This window comes from Carettochelys insculpta, chromosome 2, assembly GCF_033958435.1.
Source record: "Carettochelys insculpta isolate YL-2023 chromosome 2, ASM3395843v1, whole genome shotgun sequence".
NCBI classification, from domain to species: Eukaryota; Metazoa; Chordata; order Testudines; family Carettochelyidae; genus Carettochelys; species Carettochelys insculpta.
This window is the reverse complement of record NC_134138.1, coordinates 107190-122330: the sequence shown is the minus strand read 5'-3', so window position 1 is coordinate 122330 and position 15141 is coordinate 107190. Positions and strand designations below refer to the sequence as shown.

Genomic DNA, 15141 nt, shown 5'->3' with positions numbered 1-15141 from the left:
ACACCAAAACTGGGTTCCCAAACCATCTCAGAACAGCCCACTTCAGAGGCAACATGTAGATTATTTCCCAGTAATTCAATTACCTATGAGATGAAAGCAAGATCTCAGGGGCTCGGTACCAGCGTGTTGCCACGTACTCTGTCAGTGCAGGACTGCCTTGGTCCTCATGGATCTGACTCAGGGAGCGAGCCAGTCCAAAATCACAAAGTTTAACAAAGCAATCTGCATCCAGCAGGATATTTGAGGGCTGTAGTTAAAAATAAACATATTTATTAGACTTTCTTTATTCTCTAGATAGGGCAGAGAGGGAGGAAATAAAAAAACCTTTGTCTGGCTGGACTTCCCCATGCCAGTGATAGAGTGTTTTTAGGATATTAGGAGGAAAGTGACACAAAATTATACATGACTCACTAGAGTTTATGTGATACTGGCTGCGTCTACACGTGCACCCAACTTCGAAATAGCTTATTTCGATGTTGCGACATCGAAATAGGCTATTTCGATGAATAACGTCTACACGTCCTCCAGGGCTGGCAACGTCGATGTTCAACTTCGACGTTGCTCAGCCCAACATCGAAATAGGCACAGCGAGGGAACGTCTACACGCCAAAGTAGCACACATCGAAATAAGGGAGCCAGGCACAGCTGCAGACAGGGTCACGGGGCGGACTCAACAGCAAGTCGCTCCCTTAAAGGGCCCCTCCCAGACACACTTTCATTAAACAGTGCAAGATACACAGAGCCAACAACTAGTTGCAGACCCTGTATATGCAGCACGGACCCCCAGCTGCAGCAGCAGCAGCCAGAAGCCCTGGGCTAAGGGCTGCTGCCCACGGTGACCACAGAGCCCCGCAAGGGCTGGAGAGAGAGTATCTCTCAACCCCCCAGCTGATGGCCGCCATGGAGGACCCCGCTATTTCGATGTTGCGGGACGCGGATCGTCTACACGTCCCTACTTCGATGTTGAACGTCGAAGTAGGGCGCTATTCCCATCCGCTCATGGGGTTAGCGACTTCGACGTCTCGCCGCCTAACGTCGATTTCAACTTCGAAATAGCGCCCAACACGTGTAGACGTGACGGGCGCTATTTCGAAGTTACTGCCGCTACTTCGAAGTAGCGTGCATGTGTAGACGCAGCCACTATGATCATTATCTTTCTCTTCACTCCCTTCATCACCTCTGCATTTATCGCTTACCTGCAGTTTTGAACAGTTGACAAAATTTCCCATTTAGGTAAGGAATAGGGAGTACCTTCTGGTCCCTGTGAATGACATTCCCTGAGTGGATGAATTTGGTAGCCTTCAGGAGCTGATAAATGATGTAACACTTGTGAATGTCTTTCAGCAAATTCCCCTTCTTGATCACAGCATGTAAATCTGTCTCTGTAACAGAGAACATTAGAGAGTTACTGTTTGGGAGTGAAAGGGACCCGAAGTAGCTAATGAAGCTACTTTTTTATCTGAAACTCTTCAGTTACAGTACGGCAAAACCACACCTGGACGAGCAATGAGGGGTCCTGTGGCACCTTATAGACTAACAGAAATGTATGAGCATAAGCTTTCGGGGGCAAAGACCCACTTCGTCAGAAGCAGTCTTTGCCCATAAAAGCTTATGCTCATACATTTCTGTTAGTCTATAAGGTGCCACAGGACCCCTCGTTGCTTTTGCAGATCCAGACTAACACGGCTGCCCCTTTGATACTTGACACCTGACCATAAGCTGTATTGGCAGTGTAAACACCTTGATTGCTTTCAGCACTGTAACTGGCCTCTGGAGGTGTCCCATAATGCCTGAAGTGACCAATCTGCTCATTATTTTGGATTTGTCTGTCTGCCTTGGAAGCATGCACCTCTCCCCTTTCAAAGCTCTGTTCTGACAGCCATTGCATGTTGTGCTGATCTTCTCCAGGACATAAAGCAAATCATTAATGGATAAGGCACATGCTGTTGAACGCTGAGGAAAACATGTGCGTGTGAGAGAGATTGCTATGCACCCAGACTGTCCTCCTTCCCTGGATTCAGGACTGGCTGCTTTCTTACTTACAAGACAGCATGCTGACATGTTCATTGTCCCCAAAACCAAACTGTTTCTCTGGCCACTCCACACACACATACACTTCTTGTCATACTGGTTCTTCCCCACTTTAGTTGAAAAGCAGCTGGCAGTCTAGCTGGATACCCATGGAATAATGGAATTAGGAAATATGCATCGTGTGACACTTCCCAAAATACCCTACAGCCAGTTCCACCATGGAATAGCTCTCACAATGCACTGCACTCTTTGTTATTGCAAGAGCTGCTGATATGGATGTACTTCATTGTCACAAGGAGCACAATATAGGCAGGTAACAATTTTTAATATCAGTGCTTTAATAAAAGTTGGTATAACCTGTAGCACAAATACTTGGCATTGTATATGTAACAACAGACCCAGGTTGCCAGCACCAGGGATAGAACCTTCAAGCATAGGGACTAAAGTCCTGTATTCTACCATATGAGCTAAAGGCTGGGTGCCGCTCAGCTGAGGCTGTAGAGCAGAGACTTCACTCACCCCAGATGAGGTCTCAGTACCTCTGGGTACTACATGCTTCCCTGGGCTAAGGAAGTGCATCCTGAGCCTCTGAGAACTTCCAGCAGTTGTTCCCAGCCAATGCACCAGTTGTAACAGCTCAGTACCTCAGGGTACTACATACACATACCCTTAAAACTACAATGGGACTTATTGTTCTCCTCACAGCCTACATTATATGCACCCATTCAACATTTCCTCCTTTGATATATAGTCATTCATTCATTTGCTCTCTTAAGGCATTTTACTGTCTCACTATCACCTCATTATCCCAAAATTGCATCCAGACACCCATTCACTTCCTTTCCATATCACTTCATTCCTCCCAATCTGCCTTCCATTGTCCCTTTCCAAATCAATTCCTATGCAATTACTTCCCTCCTAACGTCACCATATTCACTGGCTCACTCTTCCATCTATCTACACCAACATTCACGTTTCTCTTGTTACACTAATCTTCATATTTTGCCGTTTTCAAGGCAATGAATGAAATTCACTCTTTAGAAAGAAAAAATGTAAATAGCTGAAGCAGTGGTGGGTCTCACCCATAGATTCGAAAACCAGGTAAATATCCCTGTCATTCTGAGCTCGGATGACATTAAGCAGCTTGATGATATTTGGATGTTCTCCAAATTCCTGCAGGGAAATAAGACCCACTTGTCAGAGTCAAGTGACTTCACTTATGAATCTGGTGATGGAAGATAATAACATACTATATGTAAGATTACGCTACAAGATAGAGAGCAAGAGGTTATTCCCTTCACTGTGCCTCTAATAAAATATAGACGTGCTTTTAGTGAATAAATAATAAGCCTAGCTTACTCTGTAGTATGAGCTGCTGTTTAAGCTACACAACCCTTTTGCCCATCAGGTTACTTCTACTTACACGTTAGAACTGTAAAGCATCGTGTACCAAATAAATGCAAAACCTGAATATCCACATTAATCCACAAACTTAGAATTTACGCAAAGATCTGTTATGATTTTAGAACTATGGCCATAATGGTGCTACACACAGAAATGTTAAACATTACCATCATTGTTAGCACTCAAAACTATGTTTAGTGACAGTTAAGTTTGCTGCAGGACTCAACCCATCCACCCAAAATCTTATATGCATGGAAGTAAGAAGTTAAGAAGCATGAATTGCAAATGGCATGGCTATGTCTACATTAGAGCAATCTGTCAACAGAAGTTTCTGTCAGAAGATATTATCTCACAAAACTTCTGTTGACAGCTCGAGGCCGGACTGCCAAGTGGATCTCAAGAGTGATGCTGTGTGTCAACATAGAGTGGCTGGACTGCCCAGTTACTCTCTTGACAGAACAGTCAACCAGAAGCACAGCAGACAGGGCGGCTCCATGTCCTGGAAGCCCTGTCTGCCAATAGAGGGCCCCCCCAGGACATCCAAACAGGCTTTCTGTCAATAGAATCTGTCAACAGAGGCATTCTGCCTCATGGGGGAGCAGAGGAATGCTGTCGACAGAAATGCAGCATTCTGTTGATTTACTGTCAACAGAACACCTTGGGAATGTGGACGCTCTAACAGTTTCGTCGACAAAACTCTCTAGTGTCGACATAGCCCAAGAAGGTGGAAATGAACGCACAACAATGTTGATACTACAGGTTCAACCTTCCTGGTCTAGGACCTTTGGGACCAGAGTGGTCCCAGAGCAGGGATTTTGCTGGACCGTGGAGGTCAGTTCTGCCCTGCTGCTGAACTCAGCCTCTGCTCCTGGGCTCCCCTCCCTGCTGTCACCCACAGCTTTCTGACCAGCTCTCTCCCCGCACAGGCTTCCAGCCCCAGCCATCCTTTCCAGTTTCTCCAGGCTGCAGCTTCCTGCCTGGCCCCACCCATAGCTTCCTAGGGCCTGTATAACACAGACTATAGACCAGGGATTGACAACCCCTGAAATGCATGCCATTCTCAGCACACTCAATAATTTAGAGTGGCATGCAGCTCCTTCCCCCTGCAGCATGGGAGGGAGCAGTAGGATGGGGTCGGAACTGGAGCCCTACCATGATGCAGGGCTGGGGCCAGAGCCCTCATCTGAGCCTCCATTGTGGAGCCGGAGCACCCCCTTTTGCCCCTGAACCCCCTCTGTAGGCCCAGAGCCCATGGCAGGAAGCTGACAGCATGCTGGCAGCAAGGAGACGAGCCCCCAACAGCACACCCTCATAGCCACCCCAAGCAGCTGAGACTCCAGCCATGGCCACCAGCCAGCCTCCTTGCAACCTCTAGGGCCCCCACACAGAGACCTCAGAGGGGTCCCAGAAGCCCATCCTGGCCACCAAGTGACAGGTGCCCTTTTGGACTGAGACAGAGCTCAAAGACCTGCTGTGGCTCTGGTAGGAGGAGGATGTCCTCTGCACCACAACAGGGAAGAGGAGGGACCTTTGCCCAAGGCCACCCTGCAGGCACCTTAGAGCAAGTTTGCTCCAAGGTGAAGAAACTCTGGCAGGGATATGCCTGGGCCTGGGACACTGCCAGGCATGCGGGGCCAGGGCCAGCCACTTGCCCCTTTTACAGGGACCTACACAGGCTCCTCAGGGGCAAGAACAGTCCCCCCCCACCATCCTTAACAAGGTGGCCAAGGAGCCCCCGGTGGTGGCATCCGAGGAGGAGCCAGGGCCACCAGGACCCTCAACAGACCCCATCCAGCTGTGGTCAGAGATGGAGGGCCCATTGTAAGACAGCAAGACCCTCATCATCGCCATCCCCTCTGACATGTGCAGCCAAGTGCCCTCCAGCTGGGCATCTCTGGACAGCCCCCTGGAACCCTCTGGTAATTGCCTGGTGTGTTGCACACCCCAGAATGGGGAGGAAGGTGACTGCCCTGCCATGGCCCAAGGCAGGCCAGCCACACAGGAGACAGCCAACCCTAGACACCCCATTGGGAAGTACACCCCTGGCACATGGGCACGCCTGCAGGCAACACTCAGCACCCACTCCCGTAGACAGCGCTGCAGGCCGCACATGTGTGCAGGGGCCAGGAAAGGCCAGGTTGCACTCAGCTCACTCACCACTCATACAGGGCCCCACTGACGCCACATACCCACATTGACCACTAGTCTGTTCCCTGGGTGGGGGCAGAGAGTCCCCAAAGGTCAGCCCCATCCCAAGGCACAGCTGAGGCCATGTGAGATAGGACCTGGCATGCAGGGCACACAAGCCACTACTCCCAGGACATCCCCATCCCTCAGCCCGGGGGTGGGGGCTGCTGCCCATAGGGAGTGGGGGGGCACACAGCATGTGGGGCTGGGCTCTGGGACTGATGTACTGTCGTTCTCTCCCCTTCCAGCCTTACAGCTGCACTGTCCCAGGGCTGGGAGAGTCCTGTCCAACTCCTGGAACCAGGAAGCCCACCGTCAGCAGCCAAGAGGGCCAGGCCACCCCACCCCCAGCGCCTGGGCAGGCTCGCAGCTGGAGGGACCATCGCTGTGGCCAGGATGATGAGGCCACTACCGACACTGCTGCCCTCTGGGAGTAGAACCAGCTGCTCAAGGAGTGGCTGGCACTGGACCTTGCTGACTTGGCCTGGCAACGGGAAGCCTGCGGCGAGGTGGCAGAAATGCTCGGGACCATTTGCAGGGGCCTCAAAGAGCTGTCAGGCCTGCTACCCTCCCCCCAAACCGCTGCCTCTTCCCCCCCCACCCACTGCCCTACTCATGGTCAATCTCCCTGCTGCTATGTGGGGCCTTGCTGTGGCTCATGGCCAGAGCAGGTCCCCATTGCCCCTGCTGAGCCTGAGGCTGCTGCCCCCACCAGCGTCCCTACCTCCCCATTATCCCTGCCCCATCCCAGCCCTGAAGTGGACCCCGCTCCTGGGTGGTAGGGGTTTCCATGGCCACTGGGGCTCATGGCCTTCCAGCCCCTCAGAAGAGTGAGGCCCTCCACCCCCTCTTCCAGGACTCCTCCAAGTTCTGGTGCCCTCACCACCTGTTCAAGGCCTGCCCACTGTATATAGTTCCCCCTGTACATAGTGCTGAGAGTATTTATCTGCTAGGAAAAGTTCTGTTTCATTTGAAAACATAGTTTATCAGCACCCTTGTGTCCCTTGCTACTGGGGGGGGGGAGTGGAGAAGGGGTGGATAGGTGGGAGGGGCCATGGAGGGGACAGAGTGGGGCTGCAGGACCCACCGACAGGAGGTGGCATGTGTAGAAGCAGCCTTTAAATGAGTGCATGGCTAGCACTCTGAGAAGGGCTTGCTGGCCATGCAACCCCATCTGTGACATTTCCTGGGCTGTTCTTTTGAAAAAGCAGCTGTGATGTGGGGCCATGCTCTGTCGAAAGGGTGGATCAATCTTTCAATGCACTTTTTGTGTGTGGACATGATCTCTCTCAAAGATTTTCTGGAAGAGATCTTCCAGAAGATTTTCTTTCTCTCTGTAGAGGAGACCCAGCCCTCGAGTCTAACAAAAAGGATGTTAGGGGGTGTTTTGATTATAGTCTGTAAGCACCTACCACGGGAAAAATATTTAAAAATGGGTTATTTAATCTAGCTGATATAACATGGCATAACATGATCCAGTGACTGGAGGTTGAAACTAGACAAATTTGGACAGGAAATAAGGTGTAAATTTTTGACAGTGAGGGTAGTTAACCATTCGAATAATTCACCACAAATTGTAGCATATGATTGATCACTGACAATTTTAAAATCAAGATAGATTTTTTCTAAAACATATGTTCTGGGAATTATTTTGAGGCATTTTTGTGTCCTGTATTACAAAGGAGGTGACAATAGATGATCACAATGGTCCCTTCTGGCCTTTGAGTCTATGTATAGAATTGTTCTGTAAAAGTTACAGGATTCGTCACATTTTGGTTATTTCAAGTGATCAAGCTTCCTCCATCACCAGTGAGGTAAGGAATATGTTTCAACTTTTTTCCTACCACACCAGGGCCTCTGGTCTTGAGCACACATGCTCCCATTCCCCTGACAAGGACTTCCAATCATGACAGCATGACCTCCCAGAAGAGCTAAAACCAAGAACTGGGCATGTGCAGGATATATCATTTGGAAGAGGGAAGAATGACATTAAAGGAGAGAGACTGATTACAGATGAGAAACAACAACAGGCACAAAGCTAAAGAAGATAAAAGGATAGTGACACCACAGACAAAGTAGTTCAGGCACTAGATTTTTTTTTAACTAGTCATGGAAAGACTGCTTGCTACTGCTAACACAGACAAGAATGAGACATGACAAGAAGTGATGGCAGTAGCCACTGTATTATGAGGGAGGGAGGGAGGGAAAGAAAGAAAGGAAGAAAGAAAGAAGCAGATGTTGGCTGGAAAAAATACAAGGAGAGCTCGAAGAAAAGTGTTACTTACCTGCAGGAACATAATTTCCCGGAACGTTCTCTAGATATAAACAAAAACATTTATTGTTGTAGCAGTAAAACAAAAGAAAGAAGAGGAAGTAACTGTCCAGTGTGATGGTTAAACCCCATTTATTAAGGAGTGGTGTGCCACGTGTGGAGGTTAAATTAGGGAAGAATACCTAATTGCTTGGCAACATGAACATATTTACGTATCTATGGAGGAAGCTGCTTCTTAACATCAGTAAATCAGTGGCTAGTTACAACATGACATATTAGGTTTGGTTACCTCTTATACATTTTTATTCTAACTAGTGTAAGCTGAAGAGATTAATTTCTTCTTGACCATATAAATATCAAATCACTTACTAAGAGATTACTTATACATAATTTTTTGTGGCAATAAATTCCAGAGATCTACCCATCTAGATCAATTATGTGGACTCCCTCTTCAAACCCTATGACACCAACACTCCCAGCTATCTCCGAGATACCACTGACCTCCTGAGGAAATTACAAAACATCGGAAAAGTTCCTGACAACACCATCCTTGCCACCATGGATGTAGAGGCTCTGTACATTAATATTCCACATGAAGATGGATTACAAGCGATCAGGAATACCATCCCTGATGTCACCATAGTCAATCTGGTGTCTGACCTCTGTAACTTTCTTGTCACCCACAATTATGTCCGATTTGGGGCCAATCTATACCTCCAGATTAGTAGAACTGCTATGGGCACCTGCATGGCCCCACAATATGCTAATATATTTATGACTGACCTTGAACAACAATTCCTCAGCTCTTGTCCCCTATTACCCCTCCTTTACTTACAATACACTGATGACATCTTTATGATTTGGCACCATGACTACAAGATCTCTACCAAATATTCACAAACCTGAACTACCCACCAGGAGAAATAAAAAATCAAATTGACAGGGTCAGACAAATACCCAGAGGCCAACTACTACAAGATAGGACCAAAAAAGCCAAGAACAGAACACCATGGTCATAACCTACAGCCCCCAACTCAAACCACTGCAACACATCATTGAAGACCTACAACCTATCCTTAATCAGGATGCCACACTCCAGAAGGCCCTACGTGACAGGACTGTTCTCTCCTACAGACAACCTCCCAACCTTATGAGGATTCTCACCAACAACCACAGACTATACCACAGGAATACCAATCCTGGAACTTTTCCTTGCAACAAGCCCTGCTGCCAACTTTGTTTACTTCTAACAAGGTTATCCACAGAATCACGGGCACATTCTCATGTTCCTCAACTAACATCACATATGCCATCATGTGCCAACAATGCCCAGATGCTTTGTATATTGGACAGACTTCAAACTCACTTAGACAAAGAATTAATGGAAATAAAACAGACATAAAAACACTCTTGATTCACAAACCTGTCAACCAGCACTTTAATGGAGTGGGCCATTCTGTTAATGACCTGAAAGTCTATGTTTTACTGAAAAGGAACTTTAACAGCCGTTTAGGAAGAGAAGCTGTTGAACTCTCTTTTATATTCAAATTCAACACATTAACATGTGGTTTGAACCGGGATGGCAATTATCTGTGTCATTATAAGGACTCTTTTACATACTTTGCTTTATCTAATTCATGACTCCCCGCCACCCCCAACTTCTGCCCCTCTGCTCTCTGATTTGCTCACCTTGATAATAAATTTTCTGATTTGTCAACCTTGATTACTATTTTTGCTTCTCTGTGCCTTAAATATTGAGTCTGTTCTGGTATGGCTATGATCTGAAGAAGTGGGTCTATCCCATGAAAGCTCAACACCTAATAAATTATTGTGTTAGTCTTTAAAGCGCTACTGGACTGCTTTTTTGTTTTGATAGTACATAGACTAGCAAGGCTATCTCTCTGTTACTGATAAACCCTAAAGTACCCCGGTACTTACCAGGTATGTCTTTCAGAACACATTGGTAAAACTGTTCCTCACCTGAGCATCTGTTCTATTTCTGAAAGCATCAAAGATCTTCTTGACAGCAACTATTTCTCCTGTCTTGCGATCAATAGCTTTCCACACGATTCCATAGGCCTAGGGAAAAAGGATAGATGGATCCACCAGTTACACCACCCATAGCAATTTCCTTTTAATTCCCTAGGTTCAGTTAGGCTCAGGTGGGGGTGGGGGGGGAAGAATGCTCTTAGTAGGCATTATTAACAGGAAAAAAAATCACTAATCATCTAAAATCAGGATCAATAAGAAGCACTATAAAGGTGGAGGACTATAAGGAATAAATCTTGCTATTTTTTAAAGCAGTACTTTTGTCGGATAAGACCTGTCATACTGCATCAAACTAATGGGATCCTTTTTTACCGTACCCTGCCTTTGAAAGTGGCCAGCATCAGATGCCTAAGAAGGAGGCACAAAAGAACCCACAATAGATTGTTAAAGAAAATCATATGCATAAAAACCTTTCTTCCTAGCCCTGGTCAATGATTAGCTTAGACATTGAAGCACTTTATACCTCTTATTGAAAAAAAAGTTTGCCCAGACTTACATTGAATGGGATTTCTCATTACCCATATACTTATTATTTTTCCTATATTAGCACCTAGTGACACCAACCGAAAATGGGATGCAATTGATATTATAGTCTATGAACAGCCCAAATCTGCAAAAGTATATAGTATCCCAAGAAGCCTAATTATCTGTGGATCTGGACCTGAGTGCCTACATACTATCTGACAGTCTCAGCCTCAAAGAGCTTATAATATATATGTACAACACAACAGTTATAAGAAATGAAATATAGGTTCCATTCTGCTGATCTGGCACACTTAGGACCTCAGGGGTCCCACACGAGGGATCTTGCCAGACCAGGGATAGTTAATGAGGAGGAGAAAGACAGAAAAGACCATCTTTATGGGCAGGCTTGCAAACCTAGTGAAGAGGGCTTTAAACTAGGTTCATTGGGGGAAGGTGACACAAGCCCTGAGGTAAGTGGGGAAGGAGGAGGGAACAATCAAGTGCGTTTCTTGGGTGAAGAGGAGAAAGTGGGCCAATCAGCCACTTCTCTAACATGCTTGTACACTAATGCCAGAAGCCTAGGGAACAAACAGGAAGAATTAGAGGCCTTGGCACAGTCAAAGAAGTATGAGGTGGTTGGAATAACAGAGACTTGGTGGGATGATTCGCATAACTAGAATATGGTCATGGAAGGGTATAAACTGTTTAGGAAGGACAGACGGGAGAAAAAGAGGAGGAGTTGTGCTCTATGAGAGGGAGCAGTGTGATGGCTCAGAGCTCCAGCATAAGGAGGGAGAAAAACCAGTTGACTGTCTTTGGGTTAAGCTTAGAGGGGGAAACAACAGAGGTGTTGCAATCAGTGTCTGCTATAGACCACCACATCAGGAAAATGAGGTAGATGAGGACTTCTTCAGACAAGTAAGTGAAGCTTCCAAATCACTGAGGTGGAGATGGACATAGGAGATGGACGTGTTGGGAGTCTCTGGGTTAGACAAAGAGGGGTAAAAAAACGAGGGTGATGTCCTGCTAGGAGTCTACTACAGGCCGCCTACCCAGGTGGAAAAGGTGGATGAGGCTTTTTGTAAACAACTAACAAAGTGATGCAGGACGCCGGATTTAGTGGTGATGGGAGACTTCAGTTACCCAGATATATGTTAGGAAACTAATACAGCAGTACACAGAATATCCAGTAAGTTCTTGGATAGCATTGGAGACAATTTTTTATTCCAAAAGGTTGAAAAAGCTACCGGGGGGAAACTGTTCTAGATATGATTTTAACAAATAGTGAGAAATTGGTAGAGAACTTGAAATTGGAAGGCAGCTTAGGTGAAAGTGATCATGAAATCACAGAGTTCACAATTCTAAGGAAGGGAAGAAGGGAAAACAGTAAAATAGAGATAATGGATTTCAGGAGGGCAGATTTTGGTAAACTCAGAGAACTGGTAGGTAAGGTCCCATGGGAAGCAAAACTGAGGGGAAAAACAGCTGAGGAGAGTTGGCAGTTTTTCAAAGGGACATTATTAAGGGCCCACAAGCAAGCTATCCCACTGCGTAGGAAAGATAGAAAATATGGCAAAAGACCGCCTTGGCTTAACCAGGAGATCTTAGCCGTGTCTACACGTGCACGCTACTTCGAAGTAGCAGCACTAACTTCGAAATAGCGCCCGTCACGGCTACACGTGTTGGGCGCTATTTCGATGTTAACATCGACGTTAAGCGGTGAGACGTCAAAGCCGCTAACCCCATGAGGGGATGGGAATAGCGCCCTCCTTCGAAGTTGAATGTCAAAGTAGGGCACGTGTAGACGATCCGCGTCCCGCAACGTCGAAATAGCGGGGTCCGCCATGGTGGCCATCAGCTGAGGGGTTGAGAGATGCTCTCTCCAGCCCCTGCGGGGCTCTATGGTCACCGTGGGCAGCAGCCCTTAGCCCAGGGCTTCTGGCTGCTGCTGCTGCAGCTGGGGATCCATGCTGCATGCATAGGGTCTGCAACCAGTTGTCGGCTCTGTGGATCTTGTGTTGTTTAGTGCAACTGTGTCTGGGAGGGGCCCTTTAAGGGAGCGGCTTGCTGTTGAGTCCGCCCTATGACCCTGTCTGCAGCTGTGCCTGGCACCCTTATTTCGATGTGTGCTACTTTGGCGTGTAGACGTTCCCTCGCAGTGCCTATTTCGATGTGGTGCTGCACAACGTCGATGTTGAACGTCGACGTTGCCAGCCCTGGAGGACGTGTAGACGTTATTCATCGAAATAGCCTATTTCGATGTCGCTACATCGAAATAAGCTACTTCGATGTAGGCTTCACGTGTAGACGTAGCTCTTGTGTAACTGGAGCATGGTCATGGGAGGTTATAAACTGTTTAGGAAGGACAGATGGGGAGAAAAGGAGGAGAAGTTGTGCTCTGTGTGAGGGAGCAGTATTACTGCTCAGAGCTCCAGTATAAGGAGGGAGAAAATCCAGTTGAGTGTCTTTGGGTTAAGCTTTGAGGCAGAAGTAACAGAGGTGATGTTGTAGTTGGTGTCTGCTACAGACCACCAGATCAGGGAGACGAGGTAGATGAGGATTTCTTCAGACAGCTCAGTGAAGCTTCCAAATGACAGGCCCTGGTTCTCATGGGAGACTTTAATCATCTGAACATTTGTTGGGAGACCAGTACAGCAGCACACAGACAATCCAGGAAGTTTTTGGACAATGTTGGGGATAACTTCTTGATATAAATGCTGAAGGAACCGACCAAGGGCTGTGCGCAAAACTTGACCTGCTGCTCACAAACAGGGAAGAACTAGCAGAAGAAACAGAAGTGGGTGGAATCCTGTGCTGCAGTGACCATGAGATCATAGATTTCAGGACCTGGACAAAAGGAAGAAAAGTGAGCAGTAACATACAGTCCCTTGATTTCAAAAGAGCAGACTTTGACTCCCTGAGAGAACTGACGAGCATGATCCCTTGGGAAACGAAGATGAAGGGGAAAAGAGTTCAAGAGAACTGGCAGTATTTTAAAGAAGTCTTAGTGAAGGCACAGGAACAAACCATCCCCCTGCATAGTAAAAAATGCAAACAGGGAAGGCAACCACCTTGGCTTAACAGGGAAATCCTTAGCTTAAGCTCACAAAGGATGCATACAAGAAATGGAAACATGGACAGTTGACTAAGGAGGAACTGCAGCTGGCAAGGGATGTGAAGAGTAATAGGAAGGGTTTCTACAGGCATGTTAACAATAAATGGGTTATCAGAGAAGGTGTGAGGCCATTACTGGATGAGGAAGGTAACCTAGTGACAGATGATGGAGGAAAAGCTGAAGTACTCAATCCTTTTTTTGCCTCAGTCTTCACAGACAAAGTCAACTCTTACGCAATGGTCCTAGACAATGCAGTATGGGAAGGTGGAGGGCAGCCATTTGTGGGGAAGGAACAAGTTCTGAGCTATCTAGAAAAACTAGATGTACACAAATCCATGGGTCTGGATTTAATGTACCCGAGGATACTGAGGGAATTGGCAGAGGTCATTGCTGAACCTTTGGCCATTATCTTTGAAGACTCTTGGAGATCGGGGGAGATCCTGGATGACTGGAAACAGGCAAATGTAGTGCCCATCTTTAAAAAAGGAAAGAAGGACAATCCAGGTCAGCCTTAACTCAATACCTGTGAAAATAATTCAGGGGATCCTCAAGGAATCCAACTGGGGTCCAACTGGCTCAGTAGTAGTTCTGCAGAAAAGGACCTGGGAGTTGTAGTGGACGAGAAGCTGGACATGAGTCAACAGTGTGCCATTGTAGCCAAAAAAGCTACAATGGCATATTAGGTTGCACCAAGAGGACCATTGCCAGTAGATCCAGAGAAGTGATTATTCCTCTTTATTTGGCTTTGGTGAGGCCGTATCTGGAGTACTGTGTCCAGTTCTGGGACCCCAATTATAGGAAGGATGTGGATACACTGGAGAGGGTCCAGCGGAGGGCAACCAAAATAATTAGGGGGCTGGAGCATATGACTTATGAAAAAAGGTTGAGGGAATTGGGACTGTTTAGTCTGCAGAAGAGAAGACTGAGTGGGGACTTGATAACAGCCTTCAACTTACTGAAGGGAGGTTGCAAAGAGGCTGGAGAGAGGCTCTTCACAGTGGTCATGGATGACAAAACATGGAACAATGGTCTCAAGTTGTGGTTGGGAAGGTCCAGGTTAAACATTAGGAAAATCTTTTTCACTAGGAGGGTGGTGAAGCATTGGAATGGTCTACCCAGGGAAATAGTGGAGTCTCCATCCCTGGAGGTGTTTAAGTCTCACCTCCACAAAGCCCTGGCTGGGCTGATCTGATGGGTTTCGTCCTGCTTCGAGCAGGAGGCTGGACTCAATGGGTTTTTTAGGTCTCTTCCAGCTCTATTGTTCTTTGATTCTATGATTCTATGATTTTGAAGCACTTGGAAGAGGGGAAAGTTATCAAAAGTCACTAAAGTGGATTCACCAAGGGCAAGTCCTGCCTTGGCAATCTGATTAGCTTCCACGACGAGGTAACAGGCTCTGTGGGCATGGGGAAGTCAGTGGATATGATATACCTTGACTTCAGCAAAGCTTTTGATATGGTCTCCCACAATATTCTGGTCCATAAGTTGAGGAAATATTGATTGGAGCCTTGGACTATAAAATGGCTAGAAAGCTGGCTTGAAGGTCAGGCCCAAAACGTAGTGGTCAATGGCTCAATATCTGGATGGCGTTTGGTTTCAAGCGGAGTGCTGCAAAACT

At 46.9% G+C, this 15141-nt stretch overlaps 1 protein-coding gene across 3 annotated transcripts in view; it reads right to left on the bottom strand.

The window, feature by feature from the left end:
* Positions 1-15141, bottom strand: part of MAPK15 (mitogen-activated protein kinase 15) — a 235884-nt gene that overhangs the window by 187693 nt on the left and 33050 nt on the right. For all 3 annotated transcript variants that reach the window (XM_074986373.1, XM_074986371.1, XM_074986374.1), the window contains exons 2-6: positions 9875-9973; positions 7908-7937; positions 3114-3204; positions 1252-1382; positions 84-247 (exon numbers count right to left, since the gene is read on the bottom strand). In XM_074986373.1, the coding sequence (XP_074842474.1) occupies positions 84-247; positions 1252-1382; positions 3114-3204; positions 7908-7937; positions 9875-9973 (515 nt within the window). The remainder of the gene's footprint in view (positions 1-83; positions 248-1251; positions 1383-3113; positions 3205-7907; positions 7938-9874; positions 9974-15141) is intronic.